The sequence below is a fragment of the Oreochromis aureus genome, linkage group 9, assembly GCF_013358895.1.
Source record: "Oreochromis aureus strain Israel breed Guangdong linkage group 9, ZZ_aureus, whole genome shotgun sequence".
In the NCBI taxonomy this organism is placed as follows: domain Eukaryota; kingdom Metazoa; phylum Chordata; class Actinopteri; order Cichliformes; family Cichlidae; genus Oreochromis; species Oreochromis aureus.
In genome coordinates this window covers 25264647-25291413 of record NC_052950.1, presented here as the reverse complement: position 1 = coordinate 25291413, position 26767 = coordinate 25264647, and the positions used below count along the sequence as shown (strand labels likewise).

Genomic DNA, 26767 nt, shown 5'->3' with positions numbered 1-26767 from the left:
TCCAAAGAATCCTGATAAACAAAAAAAAAACAAAAAAAAAACAAAACACTGAAAGTTGACAGCAACCTTTAATTATTTCACAGTAGTGTGTTTTACTATGTTAAATTTGCACCTGGCAAAAAGAAAACACACCTCAAGAAAAGGTCATCAACAGAGCCCCTCCAGAAATGAGCTAGCCCTCTTTCCTGTCTCTCCAAGACATTGCAAACATGTTACCTCTCTAGAGCTTAAACATTGCTTAAGATTGCTTTCACCCTGGGCATCACCTGTTTGAGCCTCAGCCATAGAGCCTCAGATGATACAGGCCACTAAAAAGTTGGACCACCTGACTCATGAGCACTTTCTTCCCTAAGGCCACCATTTTCAGTTAATGTACAAAGTTGTCATAGTGCACTCTCACAATAATGCTCTCACTTTATTTCTCACCAATCAACAATTCCAGTCACTCACACTACTGCTGACTCCTTGTCCCCACTACATTGCTCACTCTAGAGACTTGGGTCTTCATTTTCAGCTGCAATATTTCAGATTTAAACCATCGCTCCAAACGCTGTCCATGGACGTTTGTGCTTGGAATTGCTTTTCTCGTTACACTCCAGATAAAATATGGATGCGATCAATGGCACACACTCAGATCCTGAAGGTTCCTGCTTATTTTCTTTGGATTCCTTTCTTTGTCTGACCTGGGGAAACATCACCAATCCTCACGGATGTCCTTCCAAACTGCAATCTCAGGCTCAGATCTTTGTGCATTCTGTCTGCCTTCCTATTTCACTTAACCTTGTCTATTCATAAGTAAGCTGTGGTCCCTGTTAGTAACATTTTTTGTATGCTTTTATGGGGCTTTTAATATAAATGTTTTAATATTGTGATGTCAGTATGTGGTTCCACCAATCTTGTGTCCTGAATACAATGTCAGTAAAGGCTTTCTGTCCTATTCTAATGTAAATTTCACATTAACAGCTGATGACAGGATGGAGGGTGTTGAGGAATTGATTTGACAGTGCGATCTATTGTTAGTCTTCAACAACTAATCAGTTTGGACTTGTTGACAGCATCAGTGGAGTCTCCTCCTAGAAACAAGAGGGAGTCCCAGCTTCTGTGTGTGTGTGTGTGTGTGTGTGTGTGTGTGTGTGTGTGTGTGTGTGTGTGTGTGTGTGTGTGTGTGTGTGTGTGTGTGTGTGTGTGTGTGTGTGTGTGTGTGTGTGTGTGCTCTTACTAACAGACAAGCGTGATTACAAAACACAAGTTTGCACCGCTCTGATTTCTTAAGTGATGAAAATTGGGCTTTTGTTGCAGTTTTGTTTGTGTGCAGGGAATATGAATCTCTCAGCAGCAGGAGGCTGAGGATGTTTTTTCTGTTGCGTGCAAATGAAAAATGTGCCACTATTTACTTCTCCATTCAGCTGGAGTTTGTCTCACACTGTCTACCCTATGATTTGCTTCTTTGCATTGTCTTGTTGCATCAACCCTTTGAACCCAAATGAAGGATACAAACACAGTACTGCAAGGAAAAATTTACTGCCAAGACTATAATGATGAGTCATGAACGATATACATGGTTTTTCTTTAGCAGTTGTGTTTTGTTTATTAGGAATATCAGACTCCCATTTGTCTCTGGTCAGGAATGGTCAGGAGATGTATTTAACCTGCTAACTCCTTCGTTAGCTCTTCGGTGTTGTCGTCATGTCTGCAGGAGAGGAGGAACTTGCTGTGCAGAGATTTTGTCCCTCATTAATCTCAGCTTCCTCAGCAGGATCTCTGTTGGTGAGATCTTCTGAATTTCTTGAGAGACCCGTCCCCATTTCACAGGTGTGAGAACTGTATCACGGTCTGTGTGGAAAAGTCCTCTTTCGTTAAGTAGTGATGAAGTTAATTAAACACAAAGAATCTCTGGATAAGAAGGCTTAGCATCTACATGGTGTAGCGTGCTGGCTGAGAAGAAGGAGGAATAAGTCTGGATTGGCAGGGGTTCAGACTACGATTGAGTTATAGGCATATGTAGTTAGTGATCCAAGACATGTTGTCAAACAGTGTCTGGGCATACTCCACCAGACTCCAGAGCAGCTGGTTGTGCCAACCCAGGAGGGTTCCTTGGCTAGAGACGGCTTTTTGAGACTGTGGCTGCAGTCGAATAGTCCAAAAAATTACCTCCTATGTCTTTTTGTAATCACTTTTCCTTGGACTTGATGGAAAACGTCATGAGGTCCAGAAAAGATGTGAGGGGAGACTTGGAGCACTGAGGTGAACTGTAGCAAAAACCTGACTGTACCTCTAATATAGTGCTTAATACTCTGATGTCAGCTGTCTATCATATTTAAACTACAATGACCCTAAAATGGGCTACAAGAAGTGCATTCTTAGCATGTTGTTTCATGCAGGCTACACAGCATCGCCATTATGGACAAGCCTCGGGGGTCCAGGCTTGCTCGATAAAGTCACTGTGCCCTCTCAGCTGAATTCTACTGATAAACTTTGACTCTAATTCATGCAAAATGATTATGAAAACCTTAAACACCCACTTTAAGTTATTGTAGTGCAAACTCAGTTTAATTATTCGGTTCAGAGTAGTTTAGTGCTTCTGCAGAAATCGTGGTGACCAGCATGACTGAGAATAACACTGAGTGGATAGGCCTATGCACATCAGACTTTGGGTCGCACTCTTCATGTCTCTTTGAAACTAAAAAGAGGTCATACGTCATCTTGTGCAGCTAGTTTCAAAACAAATGGAAATGTGTTGAGGAGATTGTGTGCTCACAGTAAGCTGTCCTTGTGTGTGTGGTGAGTTCATTGATCCACTTCTGCACCTGGAGAAAACATCTCTCCTGAGCCATCTCTGTCTCCTGCTTTGCCCCTAAAATATCAAACAGGTATTTTTGTACTTTTCTAAGTGTGGCTTTCTTCTTCTATGGTGGCAATTATGAATATGTTGTGTGAGCGTAGAATAGCAAAGTGAGTTGAGCTGAATGCTCCACTGGCAAAGTTGGTTTCCCGTTCAGGTCAGTTCATGTGCTCTGCTGCCGACCCTGAGGCTACATAAATGGAAACATGCTGGTAAAGAATTTCACTTCATAACTAAGGCTGGAATTTGAAAGAAAAATGGAAAACCTTTTAAAGTGAAATTTGTTTTTAATTTGTTGTTCATATTTTATCTTCTGTGAAGATATGATCCAGTGCACTAAATGTATTTAAGACTAGACATTTTTGACTTTCAAGATTAAACTACTATTTAAAATACTCTTTTATTTTCCTATCCTTGACCCTATCCTTCGTATGCCTACAAAATTCATCCAGCTCTTATTTTGGCTGCCATACAGATACCTTTAGGTTGTTTCACTCTGTTAAAAGATTTCCTAAGAAAGCTGGAGCTTTGAAGATGCAGCCTGTTTCTGTTGAGTCTACTTTGGCCAGATTATGCCACAATTAACTGGCTGAAGCACAGGACAGAAAGGAATTAGCACCTTTACAATGTTTTGCTGACGAGAAAATGGAAGACAGGTGTGAAGGCTAATGAGCAATCAGGAGTCCAGGTTGAGGCGAGGACATAAACATAGAGACGAAGCAAAACAGTAAACACAGGAAAAGGAACAAGAGCTGAAATGAGCACACACACAGAGAGACAGGTATGTGTGCGCCCGCAGCGACTCTTAAACTGTATTATGTGCTCTCAGATGTTCATGGACCATTGTTGGTGCAGCAATGTGGGAAAAGCCTGACTTTGAACTCCAGAAAGTAATTCCACCCCACGAAAACCCCACACAGAGGACATGTCCGTGGCTTTCAGATGGAACACCAGGCAGTCACACACACATGTAGACAGCTAATCAGAGGACTCTAATACAAAGCAGGATTTGGGGCTATCAAGGTAACTTGAAGTTTAACCACACCAGTCCTTCTGGCCCGTAGCTGATTATCTATTAGTTTGAGAATTGATTTTAGCACTACGTTGCTGTTTTTTTAAGCCCTCCACAGTCTGGCGCATTCCTATATAAGCAAGATGCTGACTCCATATGAGCCTGGCTGTTGCCTGAGATCTGTTGGCATGGACTTGTGGAGGGCAACAAAGTTTGTCTAGTCAAAGCAGATCAAGCCTTTGAAATTGGGGTCCCACCACTTTGGAATTCCCTGCCTGAGGAGCTCAGGGAGCTCGCTAACCTCTTAAATCTCTTCTTAAAACATATTTTATAGTTAGTTTCCTAATGCTAATGCCGTTGTCAAATATTTTACAGTTTAAAAGACCCAAAAGTGCACGTGTATTGGTTTTTCCTTCTTTTTCCTTTTTCTTTCTTTTCATTTAAAATTCTTTTTAATTCCATTGTATTTATTTAAACTTTAACTTTTCATATCTGTTGCTTTCATTATTATTCAGCACTTTGTAACTTTGTTTTGAAGAGTGTTTTATAATTTTAAGTTCAACCTTTGATGCCGAGTATTATGAAGGTGGTTCAGTTCTTACTGGGGTACATCAACATGGTAAATTATGTTCCAGAATAGAAATCAACAGATTTGAAATTACTCATAAAATTCCAAAATCACTCCTGGAAGATCCCTTGGACCTCGAACCTTGGTGCATGGATGGATAGTTTGTTGCTCTACATGGATTAGTAGAGCAACTGTCAACTTGTCAATCTATTAATATGCTCCCAGCACAACATCACTCATATCGTATCTCATTTTTATTTCTTCACCTACATAAAGAATAATCCTTTTGTGCATTGGACACTGACACTAAAAATCTAAATTGCTTTGGAATAATCAGTAACTAAAGATCAATGTTGTTGTGACAGAAGCCACAGGAAAATATGAAAAAAGGTTTATTTTTTCAGTGTTGACCTCTAAGAACATCCATCTAATATTTTCAAGATAAACTGTGCATGTGTCTATTTTGATATTATCAGATAGTTAATTTCATAGAAGCACAATATCCTTAGGATGGAAAAAAAAAATCAGATAAAGCGGAGTACACGCAGACGATAACCAGCCCTGTGAATAAATAGTAAGTTACAGACATGACCTCACTTCCAGAAGAAAGTTAGTCAGAGTAGATTTACGATGCTGGCTTTGAATGAGGGGATTTCTCGCTGGCAGACAATTAAGAAACAGTTCAAAGAGGAGTACGAATTAGCTTGATGACGGCAGAATAATTAAAGGACTCTGATTTAATCTGTACAGCCTTTCATTGGACAGGATTTTTGTCTACTGAGATGGTCACTGAGATATTGAGTCATGTTGTAGCTTTGCATGTTTCACTATCTACATGATGCATCTTCTCCTCCTCCTGCTGCTTCCCCTCTTTATTGTCATTTATTATTATCCTTAAATTCTGCTCTGTTCACTCAGGATGCTGAGCCCATCCCTTGAACACAGGGCTATTTTAAACATGCAATAGTTCACTTGATGGTTAAAGTCCTCCACAGTAAATGAGCAATGCCAAGGAGGATGATCTTCTGGAGCTCTTGTATTTATATTATTATATTAAAATATTTTCCTGGGACTTTGTTGGTGTGGTCTTCCATCCCTTTATTGACCCTCTATTAAAGCTTTTGTTTGCAACTGAATGGTAAAGTTTTCAGCTGATCTTTGAGGCCTACAAGAGCTTCACTCCAGTCTGCTGAAGGCATGTGGTGTTAATGTGTTTGACGGCTCCTGGATCAATGAAAGTCAGGCCTCTCACCCTCCCTCTTGCTGTCTTTTGGAGCTAACTGAGAGATCCAGCATGGAAAACAATGGAGTCAGAGTTTGGATAAGACTAGAGCAGAAGAAAACCTCAAATTTAAAAAAAGAAAAAAGCGTCAGTCCTCACTTGGAGGAAGCGCAAGTATTGACTGACTCGACCAACATAAAAATAATCTAGTTTAGGACATATGAATAGGTAAATTTAGGAAAGTGATTACAGTTCTTTTGACACTGCACGCACAGCACTGGAAAACACAGCAAGTTGAATGACAGTTGTGATTGTTTGGTGTGAATCATGCAGTTCTTTCCTGCATGACTCTAACACTGCTGGAAGTGTAGTACAGCTCTGCCTCCTGTAGGTCTGCACGCAGCTTTCACGTTTTGCTTACTTGTGCTTTCATTTACAAAAACAGTTCACAATCCAGCGTGAGTGTTCATATGCTCACGCACTTTGGCAAGGCCACACGCACTCAGTGTCAGCTCGCTCAGTCATCTGATGGTTTCTACTACACCGGCCACCATCAGTGCTTACCGGGGGTTCTAGCATGCTGCTCCATAAATAGGAGAGACTGATTAAACAATGTGCCACAGCTGTGCCACTCAGTCTCTGATTGGCACTGAAACCTGAATCTCCTGTTCCACCTCTACTCCCCACAGCTGAGCCAAAACCACACCCCGCCACCACAGCAATGGCAAAACCACATTTTTGACAAAACCAACAAGCACATTCCTAAAAAAAAAATTCTCTTTCGTGGAACAGCTGAACTCTTTTTCCTCCTTCACAGCAGCTGTTGGGCCCCGAACATTTGGTGTACACCGCGTAATAGACAGTACTCCCATAGGTTTTTTGGTTTTTAAAGGAAGACTATTAAAATCCCATGTGAGTGTTTCTCAAAAAGCAATGAGATGCATGAATTAACAGTGTTAATGGTAAACACTGTAGTATTTTCTACTCGATTGGGGCAATCAAACTGCTTTATACAACATTCCTCATTCAAGCAAGCATTTTTTTCTGTCCAAGTTCTTTCTGTTTCACATTCACAGTCCAATAAACAATTCAGAAAACAACCTGAGTGTTGCACGCTAAAGATACTTTACTTGGCATGCAGACTGGGGCAGCTAGGGATTAAACCACCAACCTTCCAATTAGTGGATGACGTGCTCTACCTCCTGAGCTACAGCCACCCCTGTGTGTTAATGAGACAGAGAAAGGGAACAATTGACAAAAGAAATTTACACTTCTTGCATTTACTTGACTTGACTTGAGGTCTTGACTCCTCACTCACAAACCCTTGATGGTACGCACTCCCTTGGTCCAAGATGGAGAACCATGAATTGCCTCCTAGGCTGTCCAACAAATCCTGGATCCGTGGGAGTGGATGACGATCTGGAACGGTTTTGCGGTTAAGCACACGGAAGTCAACACACAGGCGAAGACTGTTGTCTTTTTTTCGCACACACACTACAGGTGAGGAATGGGCAGAAACAGACTTCCTAATCCACCCCCTGTTTAGGAGATTTTGGATATACTCCTTTACCTCCTTAAACAGTGGCCGTGGAATGGAATTGTAGCTTTTTTGAACTGGAGTGTCGTCAGTCGTATTGATTTTGAGCTGTAAGCCAGGGACACACCCAATGTCTCCTTCATCACGAGCAAACACGTCTGATTCCTCATAAAGCATTTGCCGTACCGTGCTCTGGTCAGGCTCAGGCAGGTGATCTAAATCAACATTTGGATGCCATCTTTCCTCCACACTGCCAGCCCGGCCATTTTCCTTCCCATTACTTTGTTCTTCACTGGTTGGACTTGTTTGGGTAGCGCACAGAAGGGTGTCATTGTGTGGTTCTCCAGGCCCCTGCATAGTTGGATGGATGTTTACAGGCGTGCTTTCAACAATTTCTTCAATGAAGCCTAACACTGCTTTTGGAGGTAAAAAAACATCATGCCTTGTTGAATTCTGGATTGGTATCCTCACTATTTTTGAGGCGCCAGCCGGCACATCAACGAGCGCAGGAAATAACTCCAACCCATCTGGCAAGCGACAGTCTACATTCGGCTCAAACAACATGACTCCTCCTCCAGGAAAAGCTCTCATGCGGCATTTCACCTGACAGATCTGACTGCGGTGGATGGTGAGTCCCTTCTTTCCAACTCTTAATACTGGACATTCTGACTCTTCCAGGGGTTGCTTTGTGTGAACCACCGAAACAAGGCTTTCAGCATTACTCTTCTGAATTCTCAGGGCTTCTGAAAGGAGACTCACTAAGTTGCCGTCGTCTCTTTGGTCACCATTCCCTGCAATCATCTCTTGTATCACATTGAAGCCTAGTAGCGGGCTGCTCAGCCCTCCGCGACTTACTAGCATGGGAACATGAATAGCAACTGAGCCATGTCTGCTACTTGTGATCTCAAGAAAAACTTCTATCCACCCTTCAAACGGCACATCTGTCCCATTAGCTGCAGTGACTTTGAGTGGGTGATCTGAGAGTAGGCTTTCCAGTGGCCTAATTGTCACATTTGGCAAGGCTTTTTGCACCCAAGATTTCTCCACAATACTTACTTGGGCCCCACTATCCAACAACATTTGAAGTTTGACCCCATCTAGATAACAGGTTACCATACACCTACCCCCAATCAGCTGAGCAACACGCTCCCTTTTGGACACTTGACACGATCTGGAGGTCTTGGTTGAAGATGGAATTTTCTCTTTGGAGTGCAGCTTCTCTGGGATTGGGGACTCTGCATTCTCCAAGGTCACTGGTGGTCCCTCCCCAGCGACCTCACCCGGTTTCCCGACAGAGTTCCCTTTTGTAAGCAGCCAATAGCTCTGTGTCCCTCTTTTCCACATCGGAAGCAGTGTGAGCAGATGTCATTTCCTTGGGATACACATTGGTGACATTTCCCTTTAACTTCAGGCTTAGCTGACTGTTTTACGTGTGGCAAAGGGTTGTAGGTGTTTTCGGTTGCCAGATTCACTACCGGTGTGATGGCTTTCTCCAAACTTTTGGCCAAAGATGACACTTGGGCTGTTAACTCCTGTATAGCACTGCGATTGGCCTGCACCTCTGCCTGCACCTGAATGGCATTCTGTTTGTCACTGTCCAGCTGGGCTGTATTGATACTGATTGCTTTTTGTTTGCATACCTGTCCCAACCTGGTTTTCCTCTCGGTGTCCTCCCGCAGTGATCTTGTGATCACCTCGAGTATAAAGTCATCAGTCACATTCATGTCGGAAATATGTGGTTGAAGATCTCGTCTGATGTATGAGCATTTTTCGTTCATCCCCTGGTAAAGTGAATGAAGAAACACTCCCTGCACCAGTTTGCTGTCATATTGGAAGTCTGTACCTTGTTTAGAAGCAAACATTATACGCTGCTTGACCCCCATTAGTCTATACATAAACTGTTGTGGGCTTTCTTTGTCAAGTTGCTTTGCATTACTTAGTTCCTGGAACAATTCAGTACTGCTCTTATCCCTAAGGTGTGCTTTAAGGAACCTTTTTAACTCAGCAAGGGTCAGAGTGTCTTTGGTCATGAGCATGTCTTTAAAGGTACCAGGCTTAATTATCTTAAGCACTGTTCTTAAGACCTCAGCTTCTGAGAACCCCTCAGCCAGACCTTCATCAATTTGTTTACATAGACAGTTAAAACTCAAATCAGAAGCGGAGTCTGAGATTTGACCACCATGTATCTTAAATTCTCTATGTGGTAACAATGCAGCAACATCTGTCAGTTTTACTAAACCAGTTACAGGATCAGCAGTCACTGATGTTGGGACTCTCTTATTCATTACTGATGCTACTACTGCTGGTTCAGTCTCTGATACAGAAACAGCATCCCCTTCATCAGATGCATGACCAAGTTCAACAGTTACCTGGGGTGCTTGCAGGTCATCAATGAGGTCACGAAATGCAAGCAGACGAGACATGCCCTGATCTTCGAGGCTCTTCAGTCGCTTACTTCTCAGAAAGTCAACGATAAAGTCAAAAGCTCCACCTCAGTTGCATCCTCACCGGGAACATCTTCCACCTCTTCTTCTTGACACAATACTGCAAGTTTATGTAGCAGGTCCCTGTTAGCGGCTCTGGTCAGCTGATGAAGCTGGTTCTGGATCTCCCACTGTAGGTCATGCAGAGTGGCCATGTCTGGATACCTGATGTCAATCGTTACTAATGCTGTGCATCAGAGGGATATGGATCCCGCAATTCTTGGCTGATTAGCACCTGACCGCCATGGCGCTAATCCCGGACGAGCCCCCAGAATTGTTGCCTCCCTAAGATGATGACCAGAGGGGCAACTGGTTTCCTGTTCAACAACGTGTGGTGCTGTGATAAAGAATAGAAAAAGGGACACACGTTGAGCTGATGTCAGTTTCACAACAGGAAGGTTTATTCTTCCTCTGTGCCCCAAAACGCTACTCGATACCACTGCGCGTAATGTGCCCTCTAGCGGCTGGATGCAGAATAGCATTGTAAACTGACAGGTACACAAATACAATCATAACAAAAACCTTTAGGGGGGGGGCTGTTTTCCCCAGTTTATTTCTGATACCAGATTTTACTAGAAAGCTATTTTCAACTCTCTACAAGGGCATAGGCAGATTTTTTTTTTTTTTTTTACACTAAATGATAAACCCTATAGTCTGAGTAAGTGAAGTATAATTAAAGTTTCAGACTTCCTCTCAGCATCACTTATTTATCTCATGTTGTCCTTTTTAAACACTCTATTCGACTCACATTTAGTTTGTTGGGATCCGTACACGGGATGTGAGTGCAAATTGTCATTTGAGTAAGGCCTGATAATCTGTCCAGTGTTTATTCAAATGATAACCCAATGTCAACTGGACCAGAATGTATATTTCTGTTCAGAAGACTTCAAGATTTTGGCAGACAGAACCAAAAATCAGTGGATGCTTATATTTCTTAAAACTCTACTTCAGCTTTTATATCATAGATGTAACCCCCAAATACCCATATTATGTTTTTGCTTTCTGAGTGGATCCATTTGTTCCAGATTATAGTAGCTAGTCAGTATGTCAAGGTGCAGTAAAATGCAAAAAAACTAATCAAAGCCAACAAACATATTTCTGTATTTTTTATTAGAACAATTAAAATGAAAAAAAATGACAATCCATCTGTGTCAAAAAGCAATAAACAATATTTCATTTTAAAAAAATGCACAGATACAGAAGCAAAGCTGAGAGTTGCGAGGTCATTACACACTTGAAAGCACAGAGGAGACTTTAAGGTAGAAAGTAAAAAGCAATAAATCAAAGCATCAGGCCCGAAGCAACTAAAGTTATAAGAAGGCGTTCCAGGAAAGTTTTTAGCAGGCTCCCAAAGCAAGAAGCCGTGGTTGGGATGTACATGCATGTACTTGCTCTCTGGGTCCATCAAATTCACCTGTGTCCCACCTCTGGTCCAGATAGAACTGGTTTCTCGGGGCATGAGGCGTTCAAGGGCTGAACAACAGGAACGCATGGGACTGTGCATTCATGTCCATCTGCATGCTTTTGTGCGTGTTAGGTTGTTTACTTCTTGTGGTAGTTGTCTCCATAAGCTCTGTGATCATCCTGCCTGGGATACTGGTCTCCATAGCGCCTCAGTATGTCCTGGAGGCTGGGCATGCCTTGTGAGAGAGGCTGGTAGGGTGTGTGAGACTCCTCCTGGCCACTCTGGTAGGGCTCTGCTTCGTACTGGTCCTGATTAACCTGCTCTCTCTCGGCTGCCGTCTGGCTGTGGTCCGCTGCTGCATGACGTTCAGGCTGGCTTTGAGGCTGCTCGGTCTCATAGCGACGCAGGCGGCAGTCACGGTCATACTCGGGGTCACAGTGTGGGTTTTCAGGCTCCAGGACGCCGTTACGGGTGCCATCAGAATTCAGGTGGGGCTCATAGGCCTCAGCAGGGTAAGGGATGCGGCGTTGAACTCCAGAGCGAGGTGCGCTGGGCTTCACGGGATAGCATTCACGGTCATAACCAATGAAACAGTCGTAGCCCTCCTTGGTTTTACCTGGGGGACCCAGAGGGTGGCGTTCCTCCTGGGCAGGTTCCTCATAACTGGGATAGGAATAAGGGTGCTGCTGCCTGGGGGAGGGAGGGGTGTGCCGGTGCATAGCGCCTGCTGCATCACGCATAGCAGAGTAAGGATCGTTGGAGTTTGACTCAGAAGCAGCCCCCATACGTGGAGCATATGGGTCATTAGCGTGAGCTTGGGCCATGTATTGGCGCAGTATAGCAAAGAGATCAGTAGCTGGAGGAGAAGCTGGGGCACTGGCCTGGCGATGCATAGCATAAGGATCAGTGACTCTGTTAACATTAGAATAAGAATCCCTATACATGGAATAGGGGTCATACTGCTCAGCAGGAGGGGCAGCATGGATGGCAGCGGCCTGATCTCTCTCGTTACTTTTGTATGACTCTGGAGGAGTGGAAAATCTGGTGGCGGTAAGAGGGTTGCAACCGTCTTCAAAAAGAGGATTGCAGGATCCTGGTGCAGCTTGAGGAGCCTGGAGGGATAAAGTCAAATAAAAATATAGCAATGCAGAAAGCTGTTGAAGGAAATTAGTACGACAAATAAGACGTACCATACTGGAGGCAGAATAGGCGTTCATGTAGAGACCAGCAGGAGATTTCTGTGCCATTTTGCAGGCAGGATTTTTCTTGGGGTCACAGCCAAGGTGGGCATATGAAGGACGGGACCCACCAGAATACCCATAAGCAGCTTTCAGATGGTACTGCAGACACTCGACATCATCAGAGGCACAGATCCGCAGCAACTCTGCCTTCTGCTCCTGAAGCACGAGAAACAAGGATCCATATTATGAGATGGGTGCAATTTATTCTCATCGAAAACATTTGTAAGCAATTAAATTATTGCTCCTGCTGATGCATCCATCTTGAGCAACAATTATAGATATAGGTTTGCAAATCTTACCCACGGGGGCTTTCAGATGCACCACTCCCCAACAGTCTAGGGTTCTATTATCTAATAATAACATAAGTTTTAACAAGAACTCTAAATTCTAAATAAAGAACTCTAAAAACTCTCTAAATTACCTTAAATTTAAACAATAATCAGTTTTTCAGTTGTAAAAGTTTGCAAAATTTGGATATTTTGTATGGCATGATACAAAATTTGCGATGAATAATTAATTCATTAAAATACAGTAAATATACATGTATACTATGCACAAAAAATACTATAGCATACCATGGTCAGGAAAGGCATCGTGGAGGGAGAGGAGTAGTAGTACCCTGACTGAGGGTCCTTGGCTGGAGCAGCAGAGTGGATGTACTGAGGAGCAGGGGTGGCAGCTGGGAGCACCAATGGCTTGTAAGGGCTCTTTCCCTGGACTAAAGCCATGTACATGCAGTAGGGGTCCTTGGTGGGGTCACAGGTTTTTACTGGGGCAGGTTTGGGGGGTTCCGCTTTAGGACTGGCCCTGCTGGTGTAGGAAGACACGCAGTTGGGGTCTTCAGAATCGGAGCAGGACTTGTAAACATCTCCCAGGTGTCTCAAGTAGGCCTTGTAGGAGCGACGTCCCTCAGCGCGGTTCTTGTTCTGGAGGTAGGCGAGGAAGATGCGATCCATCTCCTGAATCTGAAGGGAGTAAGGGTTTATTGTTTTGTTTTTTACCGATCTGATGACATGTAGCATTAATAAAAATAATAAAAAAACTTCTCAGAGAACCGTCACTCTCTAAACATCCAGTTTCACAGGGAGGCGGTCAGGAGATGGTTAAGAAGGAAAGGGTACTGTGGGCATCTGGCCTAAATTGTAAACTCTGTACATATATATATATATATATATATATATATATATATATATATATATATATATATATATATATATATATATATATATATATATATATATATATATATATATATATATATATATATATATATATATATATATATATATATATATATATATATACACACACACACACACATATATTAGCTTCTGTTTTTGAAGATTGGTCAGTTACTCCTTTGATAGCACCAATCAGCATACATTAGCAGACTGCTAGCTTTTTATTGGTAGATGATGATTTTAATATTTGTGACTTCTTAGTGACTCCACTCATTTGTCCTGAATCCAAATTCCCAGTCCTTCCTTTCCCCCTTGTCATTTCTATAAACAAGAGCAGCAACAATAAATCACAGCAGTGAAGCTGAAAGAAACCGAAAACTGTGCTAAAAGGTGCTAAAACAGTACTTTCAGCTTTTATTACAATCAGTTACATTATACTTTATGGTTTGGTTACTGCAAAAGACTATGAAGCCTGTAATACCTAGTGTATCATATTTGATACATACAGTTTTTGTGAGTTATGGAGACTTCTACATCATCAGAGTGACAAAAACCTAAATAAACTGCACAACACATTTTTAAGCAATACATGTGCCAGATTTGGCAAATATAGTACAAATAAACTGACATGTACATAAATCTATTAAGAATACATTTTTATTATTTCATGGTTCAGGCTTTAAAGGGTTAATATAAAAACATTCATGAGAGCAGCTTTAAAATATAAGAGAACCAATCATCTCATTAACAACTTGTCAATACTAAAGAGTTTTGTTTCATATTAAACAGTTGAAGTGTTACATGGAAACTTTCATTTCATGACACAGTTAACGTCGAAAACAAAGCGTTCACTCACTGCCTCCTGGTTGCCGTTGTCAGTAAAGTACTTGTACCATGCCCAGAAGTCAGAGTGCTGTTTGTACCAGCTGATGTTCCTGCGGTTGCGGATCAGCCTCCTGTGTGCTGCTGCAGCAGACGCCTTCTCCTGGATGCTTTCCCCCGCTGAGGGCAGGAGATGAGGGGAAAAAACAAAGACACTGCTGATCCAACGGCTTCCACTTTCACACTGATATCATATTCAAGGACTTTCTAGTGACTTTTAAAGTTTCCAACAAAACATTCAAGGACTCAAAACCCTTTTTTTTTATATTCGCTAGAAAACAGCTTCCATCTCACATTAGCTCTCAATCACAGGGTCAAGTGTTGAAGCTACACAGAAGCCAGGTGAGGTGGAAGTGATAAATCTGTGTTTACTTTCCAATCACAAACCTGTTACATGGATACATTTTTTAAAAACTTGGTCACAGTGCACTCTTTAGAAACAAACACACATGTTGAAGTATCTTTAAAGGTAAAAACCACATACTTACCATCTCCTCTGGGCTTTTGCACAATTGGTCCAGCAGACAAGAATGCTGCAAACAGAGAAAAGCAAAAACAGATGTTGCTGAAGTCAAAATTGCTGATTCTTTCTAATCTAATTTGTCTGTAATATCCAAGCGATAACATGACATTAAACCTCAAATGCTTACGGGCTGATATTTTTCATTAAATAGGGCTGGGGTAATTGGCCCTGCCTGAAGCACTGGTTACTGCAGTTCTTTGTAGATTTTTATAGGGGCGCCTGTAACACCGAGCCCCATGCTGTGCTTTCAAAGGGCCATGTATATCTGTATGCACATACATGCACACGTGTGCACAGTTTGACCCCCTCACAGCCGAAGGAACAGCAGAATCAGCTCTGCTCCGGGTTCCTTTCATCTCCGCAGGGAGAAGGTGTTAATCCCTCACAGAAGGGGAGGAAGAGGAGAAGGAGGAAGAAGAAGAGAGGAACAGATGACAGCCTTAAAAAGAACCACGGGGGATAAATCAGGGTTACGTGGCGTGTGCTTTAAGTGGAAAAAAACATGAATCTCTTGATTTTTCTTCTTCTTTTCTTCTTTTTTAAAGTTTAGATTGGAAGAATGGATATGCACTGTCGCCTGTGAGGTTAAACTAAAGGTATGGATCCTAAAGTACACAACAGAATTAAAGGAGAAGGTGGGAAGGTGAACCAAGGTGATGTTTAGAAGGAGGAGGAGGAGGAGGGTGGGCTGAATGATGCTGCCTCAGTATATCCGCTCTGTTTCTTTCTTTCCTTCTTTTAACAAGCCTGTAAAAAACGGCTGGCACATCTGGAAACAGCAGCACTTTAAGAGGGCATAGAGGAGGTGATGCTGACAGCTAATAATTTTTTTACTGATCAAAGTAACTCCTCCTCTTCCTCGTTACTGTATTTTTTTCCCCTTTATCCATCAGGCAGTGTAACTTTTAAAACCAATTTTAAAAGAAAGCATGTCAATCAAGTCGAGAGCAAACTGGAAACAGGTGGTAGGGGAACAACCTGTCTCCATGTTGCAACATCGCTGGTGATATATGAGCATCACAGACGTGTTATAGAGCCGCATGATGATATACGCGAAACCCAGTGCTCATGAACTCATCAGACACACTGCAACTAAACTTTAGCTTTAATAAACTGAACCTTGAAATGAAGCAATAGCTCAAGGCAAATGCGTTTTAAGGAGGCTTTAACAATCAAAGGAAAGTGGGAAAAATAAGCTGCTAAACTGATTCACAAAATCAAAAATGTCTAATGTCTAAAAGTTAGATCCTCTGGCTCTGAATAGCTTCATCAGTATCACGCTGATCTATAGCCAGTGTGTTTTTAATGGTTTAAAATAACTGCATGTCAACCTAAATGCAAGAGGTAAAAGCTCTGATTTATGAATATTTTATTTTTTTAAAAACAGACAAAGAAAGAAAGTCACTCATCGCTGTTGTGTCCCTGGTAACATTAAGAAATGATGGCTGACATTCATCATCAATGTGGACTTGAATGACTCATTCTTGCCCACAGTAAAGTCTACCCTTCACCTAATGATTTACTCTTCAATCATTCAGTTTTTCAACTTGTAAAACTGGAAACATGCTTTTATGTCATCATTGTTCTTTTGTTCTACCCATCAGTTGGGACATGAATGGACTCTTATTTGTCCAAGGACTGTATTTAAGAACAGATTCGGAGTGCGAGAAGTGAGCATTCACCGGAAACTGCAGTCTTTCAGGGATGTTTTCTCCCTTTAAATGGCACCATCTCAGCACTGAAGGCTTTTGGGGAGTGTGCTTATCTTTCAGAGTATCCGTGCGTCATAGAGGCACTGTGTTTTACAGGAAGATTTGCTTTAAAGAGGAGCTAGAAAAGTAGTTGAAAGTTGCTGAAGCCTGTTTGAATAAGATGAGTTTAGACATATTTTTAATTAGTTATAGCTTTGTATACACTGAAGTATTAGATAAGAGTTTAAGATATTGATAAATTTTGTTCTGGTGAAAGACACGTTGGGCTGCTGGTTTTGGAATGTGAGGTTTTAGTGCTTTTGTGCCTTTAATACAATTTCAAAGTGATTATCTTTAGGTTTGGTTTGCATGTAAGACATCTGATGATGTTATCTCAGACTTTGTTGGAGGCACTTAGAAACAAAACCCTCAAGTTTGATGAAGAAAATATTTGTTGCAGACCTACCAAAAACCCAAGCAATGTATATAATATAAATAAAAGAAAAAGCTCCATCTTTTCACCAGTAACACATTTTCATTTGAGATACTAACACTGTCACCGAGCTTGGAACGCACCCATAAAGCAAACTAACCTCCAAACTCTTGGAGATCTTGGAGCTTTACTGTTACGATTCTTGCAAATATTTTTTAATAATTCTTTCATTTATTGGGCTCCTAATTGTGCATCTTCTGATTGTGTTATTGTGTTTGTTTCTTCCAATAGAGATTTCAATCTGCAGTAATATTTTATATGACTATATTTACACTGTGGGATTACTAATCAACATTATAATTTGGCTACCTGTCATCATCTCCATAAGTCGCTATAATATAATGTATAGCTGACATTCTGGCCTTGTTATTTGACGCCGTCTGTAATGTCCCATGTCTGCTGGGTACTCACCAGGCAGCAGCATCACAGCCAGCACAACGGTGATCAACACACCGGAGAAACTGGTCCGTCTTCTTTCAGCCATGACTGGACCTCAACAAAAACACAATCTTGAAAACCACTGTCACTTTGATCCTTTCTGTGCCTGTACCTGTTTGACACTTCACATGATGCAAAATCCTTTTTTTCACATATACTTTGATCCCTGGCTCCAAAAATAAGGTCCAACCAGCCATAGTAGTAATATTTTAGCCACTAGTCACTATTTTTCCACAAAGATGCATTTTAAAGCTCAAAAAGAACTTTAAAAAACTTTTTAAGCTCTATGAAAAGTCTCAACTTGAATTACAGTTGGAGAAGTGACCTCTGCCTGCAGCTTGGATTTGAACTCTTGAAACAAACATGTTGCCACAACTGCTCCTGGCTGGGTTCAATCTACTGGTTTGTCATAGCAAAACAGAACCAGGTGTTTTTTCAGCAGACAAACTTCACCTTAGCCTGAATTTTAAGCCTTGGAAAGTACCTGATTCTACCAAAAGTAAACACAGACTGCACTGTTTGGTCTCTTACCTGCGGTTGTTTGACTTCAGGGTTTCCTTCCAGAGGATCCAAAGTGGACTCGGATGAAGCTCGGTCCACCAGGTGTGTACGTGGGAGGTGTTTGTGTGTGTGTTAGAGACTCCTCGTACACCCTGCTCCTGCAGCTCTTCTTACAGACTGATCTGACAAAAGGATCCAGCAACGTTTTAAAGTGAGCCCATCATCTCTGACACGCACTAAAAAAGGCTCAACAGGATTACCTGAGGGGGGTCAAGGGCCACCCCAAGAAGATGCCTGATTGGCTGAAACTTCCAGCCAATTGGAGGCACCGTAATTAAAGACAGAAAAACAGAGACGGTGGGAGAGCTCGGAGTAAAGATGAAGATGTGGAGTACTGAGTGAAAAGATTAAATCTCAAGTTGTTAATTTAAGCTACTTCACGGCTGATTGTTTAATTATATTAAATGTAAGAAATCATGTTTCAGAGATGCAACAATAACTCATGTAAAGTAAAATAAAGACCACAGAGGAGGCAGAGGAAAGACACAGGGCTGTAAAATAAAGGGGCGTTGAGGTGCCACATAAGCACTTCTCAGAGACCTCAGTGAGGGCCAAACCACAGCTTCTGTCTGAACACACACAACATGCAAGCACAGCTGGTCCACACATGAGGAATTTGATAATCTACAGTTTCCTCCTGAGTTTAACTGTGTTCAGGCATGCCAGCCTCGTAAGACACACACAGGTACATAAACACACACACAATGATTTTAGTGAAAAAACTATGTATCTGAGATATATGATGCAATATCACCACATCTGACTATATAAGCCTATAATTCATTCAGGCCATTCAGTAATGTTATCAGGTTTATGTCCAGAACAGCTGCAGAGGGGTTTTATTGTTTTTGGTTCTTTTACTGAAAATATTTTTGACACTAAATGTATTAAAACTTAAAACAAATATGAATTTTAAGAGAAAATCAGTTTTGAACATTGTCTTATTCCAGAAAGAGAATATGTTTAACATTTATGGAAGTACAAGATTTTGAACACGGTGCTTAAATGATTGATTGTGAAATAGCTAAAGACTGAACTACAGTTAGAGGATTTTGAATCGCTTGAGGTGTTTTAGTTTGGTCACCATTAGAGAAAACTGCAAGTCCTTGTGGAACAAAAAGAAGAGGCCTGCTCTTCTTTACAGCGTTGCTTCAATTCATTTTGGGTTGAGATCTGGAGTTTGACTGGACCATTGCAACACTTCTTGTTTCCAAACATTCTGATGGAGATTTGCTTCTGTGCTTGGGATCATTGCCCCATTGCATGGCCTAAATTGGGCCACATTTTATCTGTCAGACTTGTGGCCTCACTTCTGACTCTAGAACACTTTGATATACAGAGAATTTCACCATCAGTCTAATGGGTTTAAGTTGTCCAGGTCCTTTGCCTGCAAAACAAGCCCAAATCATCAGCCCTCAACCAAAGTGCTTAACAGCTGGTATGAGGTGTTAGTGCATAACGTCCAAACATCTCCAATATAGTTTTGCCTGTCCAAACAGCATTGTTCCAGACTTTAAGGTTTGTTCCACTGAACTTTTGCAAACCTAAGCTGTCCTGCCATAAACGATACTTGTTCAGTCTTTATCTATCTGCACTGTCATGAAGTTTAACATTTAAAATTCTAACCTGCGTAGTCTGAGATGAAGCTCTTGGGTTTCTCTGAGCATTGCATGGTCCATGGGATGAATCTGCTGGAATGTGCAGTCCTGGGAAGATTTTGACACTGACACACACCTGAATGCCAAATTTCTGATTTATAGATGTGGTAAAGTGATAAGTGATTAATAAAGTGCATCTGATTAGCAGCACTTGGATGCTTAGTACCCTCTTAATTCTTAAAGCTGTAAGGATCAAGCTAGTTTTTCGCAGGACTACATAGAGCCCAACTGGTAATGTAACTGCTCATTGCAAATGTTATTTTATTGGCGGTATCACCTGTGTAATTGTCATTTTACAATACAACACTAAACCTTTCACATGCATTTACTGTATCTCTCATTTATGCAGAAGAGCTTTCTTTTAGTACCCTGTTTGCTGTTTGACCTCATTGGTTTTAATAAGACGTTAAATTCTAAAATGTTTCCCGTAGCAGCTTTTCCACTTGATGACCTGCTGTAGTCTGGAACTTTCCATAATTCGAGGCCTATACTATGACCAGATTCTTTTGTCAAAATCTGCCTTTAGTAAAGTGAAATTAAACCTTTTATGAAGCATTAGGTAAATACTCTTGACAGCATGCTACTTGTAAATTATAACATACAAACTTCATCATTTTCTTTATCCTGTACAGAATGTAAATCTTTCCATCCACCTGCTTTTAAAGCCTCACCACAGATTTTCAGTTGCATTAAGATTTGGAGTTTTCCTGGCCATGAATCCAAACTCTGATCTCGTGCAATTAAGTTATTGCTTTTGTCTTGAGACATCTTGCTCAATCATGGTGGAAAATTCACAAATTGTCACCAAAGTACTTAGAAGAAGTTGGCCTTTGAGGTTTTAGTATAGTTGGTCTTTTTTCCATTTTCTCTGTTTATAGTACTTTGCTGTTCCTGCATAGTCATACCTTAATTATTGCACACTGGCTTTTTATTTCTTTCATCTTTATTTGTTCTGGGGTTTTTTGTTTTTTTTTAGCATTTCCACATTTTTCCAGCCCTATTCCTGTCCCATCATGCTCCCGCTGATCATTGAGTGATCACGTTAACACTGTATTTCGTATGTAATTACGTCTGCTAACAGGTGGTTCTCAGAAGAAACAGGCCTACAATCCAGGCAGGAGCAGATTCAAACAAGACGACACCAAAACCATACTCATAATTTTCTCTTCAGCTGGAATGTAAGGGATTCTCAGAATTCAGACACCTGGTTCACCACCACTTTTTTTGTAAAAACAAAAGGGTTTTATTTCAATATTGGGCTGAGTGATTTACACAAGGGAAGCTGTACAAATAAGAGACTTGTAGAGAGAATGGGGCAATTTCTTCATTCCTTTTATGTACATGTTCAGCAGCTCAAACAGGTGTCATCACTGCAGGTCATCGTCATCAAACAGATCCTCAAAATCTGCAAAAAGAAACAGGAGAACAAAGACAAGTAAAGAATTACAGGGTTTAAATCCACTCTATATATTGGTCACAATTCATGCTGCTCTGTAGATACACATGATTTTTTTTTTTTTTTTTGTAAGTACAAAGAAAATGTTTGTGCACCACCAACACAACACATACGTAAATAAGTAATTATCTTATACCCCAGTCGCGCAGACCTACACACGGGTTGGTGACTGCCTGGCAAACACTGGTTGTTAGGACAAAAATAGGTATTCGCCAACAACTTGATGAGCAGTTCCACAGAAGATGCTGACATATCTGCAAACACTTGTTAATTACCCACTGAGCAGTAATTGATCTGTGAGCGTGAGCCAAAAGTCTGAGTTCAAAGCAAAATTTATGTCTTTTGAAAAGTGTTGATTTCAATATCAAGACTATTTTTACTTTGAAGGAAAGACTTTCTCCGACTGCATCTTCCAATCTCAGATTCCATTACTGCTTGGTGGTTAATTAGAAAGTGTTTGCAGACAAGTTGCCATTTACCATGCAATCTATGGTTGACCATAGCAATCACAGAGGGCTTTTTGGTGCGGCACTCCTTAATCAGCCAATTTCACCCATCAACCAACCAGTTACGGAAATCTCTGGTCACCTAGGGGGTCACTGACTGCTCTCTAGGTCTGTGTAACTGTGGCCTTAAAAAGACAAGGAAAACTCTTATTTACATATCTGTTCACACAACGAGTTAATACAGTTATATGACTGGTCTGAGCATCACAGGTGGAAATATTTAGTTTTTCATGATTTCTATTTTATTATCTTGGGACATGAGTGTTGGGTAGATGGAAACCACTTAAATATACTTGGAACCCCAGAAGAAAGAGGAACAAATAATTGGCCAATGGATTGTTTTATTAATTGATGACATAATGGGAAAAAAAACAAGTTAATGACAAAAATTGTTAGTTGCAACCCTAGAGGTTATAAATAAATAAATAATAATACTATTAAAAAGCCAGTATTTTCACATCTGGAGAACTGAGAGCATGGTGTCTAAACCACTACAGATGACTTCATTAGAAGACATTATGATGTTCTTCTGAGACTTTCTTTTCCCACTTTGACAAAACTCTAACAGGCCAGTTAGCAAATTTAACAGTCTGACTGAAGTGAAAATGACACATCACCAGAGGAGCTAACTGGCTCTGACAGCTCGATATTAAAAGGTTAAAATAGCACACAAGTGATTTCTCATCCAGGGTCAATAACTGGAATTTTAACAAGATCTTTAGGGAACAAAACGAGGCAGTATGTTTGCTCTAGTGTTGCCATGTGCCACTACTACTGGCCAGAAGGAGAAAGTCACCAGAAACTTATCAAGCGAATGGGGGACTTTGTTTATTAATATCAGTTACATTCCCTCTAATCGAGGTGGAACTTTCCTAAAACTGCCTTAGATGTGACGCTAATTTACAAATACATTAAGATGCAAATGCACAAATTTGATCCTGTTCACGTAAACAAGAATCAAACATTTCCTTTTTTAAGTGATGAACTTTCAGTTATGACAGTTATTACCATGATCTGTCTCTCTCAGCACTCATACTGCCACAACTAACTGCTCTTGGATGCAAAGCTGTGAGTTTTTGTTTGGTGTAAACTGCACTCTGACCTTCCAAGTTTTTAAGAAATCTGCACCAACTTAGTGAGACAGAAAATACTGATACAACTGTGCAACCACTTATGACGGTCATATGTGAGGTTTGCAGACTAAATGTAATTTGTCAAAATATCCAAAGGGTGGCTATGATTCGCCACAGCAGGCTTGAGAAACTGTTTGACGAAGAGAACATTCTTCAGTCTTCAGTAATGAGGGACAGTTTGCCCTTTGGCTACCTGTAATGACTTTCAGTGGTGTAAAAACATGGCATAAAAGCCAAAGCTTCCTTGACACACGTCGCTTTCACATCTGTCTTCAAAAGAAAAAAAAAATCTCACGTTTCACACTATTGCATTGACCTTATACGATCACACTTACAGAGCCCTGTCAAAGGGCAGAGTCTCTGAAATAAACCAGCAGTTCCGCATGATCATCCAGCTTCTATAAACAGATAGAGCCAGTATTCGCTGACCGTAAGAGTAAAGACAAATCTCCACAACAATGGCCTCATGTTTAATTAGCATGATGTGACTTGGCTCGATTTGACTTGGATTTTAGGGTTTTCGATTGTCCCCCGAAAAAAGGTTACACACAGAGCAACACCATGGTCCAGTGAAGAGGTGCAGACACTTACCGTCAGTTTAGCACCAGAGATACCATTACCTTGATATCCTCTGTTGTTGAGTTGTGTTTGTGTCACGTACAAACTACGTCACAGGACTTTTGAGCTGCATTGCTATAATGACTTTACCCACGCTGAGGTAGTACCCAATTTTAATGGAACATGTCAGAAACTGACTAGAGTCAAATCAATTCAAGCCAAACCAAGTAGGTTATAGTGAAAGAGTCAACTACTACTACCCGAAAAGAGGTTCTGACTCAAAACCAAACTTTTGTGTCAAAGTGTGAGATAACAGCAAGTTATAGCGGAACTTAAAAGTGTTAATGCTGCAACTGGGCTTCAAAATACAAAGACTAAAGCCTCTATTACATGTGTATGAGACGCAACATACCTGCACTCGCCCTGTCACGTTTAAATGTGATCATCAGTTCTGGGGACCTTTGCCTTCTTAAAGTCAGCACAACCCCTTCTTTAATTACAGGAAAAAAAACTAACAACTTTAAACAAGAGCTTCAAAATATGATGATATCTATAGTTTTACAATACTCTTAAGGACATAGCTTATTACGTAGAGGGGAACCAGTTCTAGCAGTGTTAACGACCCAGGTGATGAGTGCCGATGTGTGTGTGCTTTAAAGCAGCTGACTGGCGAGGTGTCCCGCTGAGTTTCGGTCTGACAGCAGCTATAAACTCACTTTACCATCCTCTTTCTCTCTCATTTCCCTCACGCTCTCTTTTTAACAATCAGCTCTTTTCTATCTAGGTCATGTGCTGCTGAGCCAAAAATTGTTCCACCGGCAGCCAGCACAAAACAGATTTGCTCGGTGTTTTATAGTGTGTCTTCTGCGTCTGTGTTTGCACATAAACTGGTGTTTACAGGGGAACAATGGGATTGCTGAGGGTTAATGTGAGAAGATAACATGGTTAAAGGAAGAAAATGGGTAACAGGTTTAGGGCTTTCTCAGCCACAGCCTTTCAAATTACTGAAATAATATACTGGAACATATCGGGTTTATTTCACGTCTTTGAAAGTTTATTTGCTGACTTTTTATGTTTGTTTGAGTTGTTCATATTTGCACCTAAAGTTACACTTTTAATGTATTTTAAACTTTAAATGAAGATTTTGAAAAGGCAAAATGTCTGCTTGTCCTATTAGAAATCTAGATATGTTTTCCAGTTTTCTGTTATTCCCTTGAACATTAAAGAACCTTCCTCTCTGCATGCAAACACAATCTTACTTAAACTAGGCAAATTTACAAACTGGGGACTCTTAAACGGGTTTTTACTTGTTAACATCACACGTTTTTCTATTAGATGTGATCAATAAATAGAGAAAGGAGCATGCTGTTGCTTATTTTTGGAATGTTATACCATGTGTTTTAATCACATTTGTTTGACTCATGAGACAAATTAAGGAATCGTAGCTTAGCCGTGCCATATGAAAACAAGATTTCTGTTTCATTCCAGCTCGACTCTGTAAGCCCTAACCTCATTAAATTGAATCAGTGAAGTAAATTTAATCCTCATCAAATTTAATAATTTGGGAAGAGATGCAGAAACCTGTCCCTTACCATTAAAGAAATCGGAGTGCACAGCTTTTTCATTGGCTGCCAGGTCCATGAGCAGACCACTGCTGCCTCCTGCCTGCAAACACATGGAAGTTCAACCAGTCATACCGCATGAGAAAAATCTAACACAGATATATACATATACACCAAATGCTACAGTTACTGCATCACAGCAGTGCATTCTATGGAAATTTGTTCCAAAAAAACAAAAAGGCTTTGCGATCCATAGGTCAAAAGTTCAGGTTACAGTCTTAGAATTTCAACTTACCAACTCAAACTTCTGAGAAATGAACTCAAAATTGAGAAAATAACTTGAAACTTCAGTTATTAAGTTGAAATTCTGAGATAACAACCTGAAACTTTGAATTTTGCCAATGGATGGGATTTTTTTTCTTCCAAGTGAAAACAATAGCAATTAACATTAACAACAATTTAGCCAGAGCTTACCTAGAGCTTTTAACTAATATCCAGCACAAATATTTAATGTTACACAACAAGTAAATAAACACTCACAATTATATTTAAAACTAAAGATAACAGGCCCAATATAAAATGAGATAAGACAAATCTTATCTATGCCAAAGTTGTGAAATACCCTTGCAATTAAAAACTAATTTAAAAAAAACACAATATCTTAGGACTTTGCACAGCTGAAGTCTCAGCTGTCAGAGGGCAAGAGGCGGTTTATACCCAGCATAGGTCACCAGACTGTCTCACTCTTACGTTAGTTTAAAATCTCCAGTTAACCTAACACACATGTCTTTAGGATGTGGGAGGAAGTTGGAATAACAAGAGAGAAACACCCCATTAAAAAAACATATGAAAGCTGGAGCCTATCGCAGCAATCGTAGGGTGAGAGACGGGGTACACCATGGACAGGTCGCCAGTCTATAGCAGGGCTAACACATAGAAAGAGATAACTTCCTACTGACACTAATGGGCAATTTAGAATCATCAGTTAACCTAACCCCATTAAATGTATGTCTGTGGACGGTGGGGGGAAGCCGGAGTACCTGGGAAAGCCCATGCAAACACGGGGTGAACATGCAAACTCCACACAGAAAGATGGTGAACTCAAAATCAGACTTCTTGCTGTGAGGCAACAGCATAGACATGCACGCATTTAACGGGATGAGCTGAGGTGTTTCTATCAAGAATACTGAATAACCCAAAATGTAACGTATTAACGCAGTTAAATGTAAAAACAAAACAAAACAAAAACAACAAACAAACAAGCTAGGGTGATTATATTCATCGCTTCCGTTTCATGTCATTTCAAACATATGAAGCTAGTTAGCGTTAGCACATCTAGACGTCGGTTAATTTAAAGCTCTAAATCTCTTAACCTACCTCGTCCAGGTCCACATAGGGACCAGCTCCTTCAGGAAACATTTCATCCACTGCAGGCTTCATGTTATTCTAAAAGCAGTTCCGCCGCAATTAGTTCAAACAGTGCGTTTGCGTTTGCAGTTATCGAGGCTAACTGACCGGTGGTAAACAAAACAACAGTGTGCAACACTAATTCATGCCCGGCTTTCGCTGCTGACTTGCTGCTTTCGGTCCGCCCTCAGCAAATCATGGGTGATTATAATATTCCTCAATATAACCATGCGCATGGCACGTTAAATCATTTCTATTAGTGATAATAAATCAATAGATCAAATTAAAGTTCAATTCCTTAAAGTTAAACTTAACTAAGAGTTAAGCTAGTAAAGTTAAACTAGATATCCAATGTGAAGAGTACGGTTTGCTCCATTTAAGTCCTGTTTTGACAGCCTGCAAAATATA

General features: G+C 40.8%; 2 protein-coding genes and 1 long non-coding RNA gene across 4 annotated transcripts; 1 reads left to right on the top strand and 2 right to left on the bottom strand.

Annotated features, from left to right (window-relative positions):
• Positions 1–1213: 1213 nt before the first annotated feature.
• LOC120441966 lies at positions 1214–21143 on the top strand. Its single transcript, XR_005614423.1, has 2 exons — positions 1214–3623; positions 18070–21143. It is a non-coding gene; the product is annotated as an uncharacterized LOC120441966 (long non-coding RNA).
• and1 (actinodin1) lies at positions 10757–18181 on the bottom strand. 2 transcript variants are annotated; one of them, XM_039617615.1, is made up of 7 exons: positions 18050–18181; positions 17492–17572; positions 14862–14906; positions 14348–14493; positions 12886–13275; positions 12260–12466; positions 10757–12181 (listed from the first exon to the last, which is right to left on the bottom strand). In XM_039617615.1, the coding sequence occupies exons 2-7, from the start codon at positions 17562–17564 to the stop codon at positions 11207–11209; spliced, it is 1836 nt and encodes a 611-aa protein (XP_039473549.1). In that variant the 5' UTR covers positions 17565–17572; positions 18050–18181; the 3' UTR covers positions 10757–11206. The 2 variants fall into 2 exon arrangements, with proteins under 2 accessions (XP_039473549.1, XP_039473550.1); XM_039617616.1 differs by having other exon boundaries at positions 17492–17566.
• cops9 (COP9 signalosome subunit 9) lies at positions 20957–26519 on the bottom strand. Its single transcript, XM_031745055.2, has 3 exons — positions 26330–26519; positions 24983–25055; positions 20957–21142 (listed from the first exon to the last, which is right to left on the bottom strand). The coding sequence occupies exons 1-3, from the start codon at positions 26390–26392 to the stop codon at positions 21105–21107; spliced, it is 174 nt and encodes a 57-aa protein (XP_031600915.1). The 5' UTR covers positions 26393–26519; the 3' UTR covers positions 20957–21104.
• Positions 26520–26767: the final 248 nt, after the last annotated feature.

Coding starts and splice junctions, on each gene's coding strand:
- and1 (XM_039617615.1), bottom strand. CDS start 17,564: ATGGCTGAAAGAAGACGGACCAGTTTCTCCGGTGTGTTGATCACCGTT. Junction 14,907..17,491: donor GGCTGTGATGCTGCTGCCTG/GTGAGTACCCAG, acceptor CTCTGTTTGCAG/CATTCTTGTCTGCTGGACCA. Junction 12,467..12,885: donor CGATGCCTTTCCTGACCATG/GTATGCTATAGT, acceptor CTCGTGCTTCAG/GAGCAGAAGGCAGAGTTGCT.
- cops9 (XM_031745055.2), bottom strand. CDS start 26,392: ATGAAGCCTGCAGTGGATGAAATGTTTCCTGAAGGAGCTGGTCCCTAT. Junction 25,056..26,329: donor CCTATGTGGACCTGGACGAG/GTAGGTTAAGAG, acceptor ATGTGTTTGCAG/GCAGGAGGCAGCAGTGGTCT. Junction 21,143..24,982: donor GCACTCCGATTTCTTTAATG/GTAAGGGACAGG, acceptor TTCTTTTTGCAG/ATTTTGAGGATCTGTTTGAT.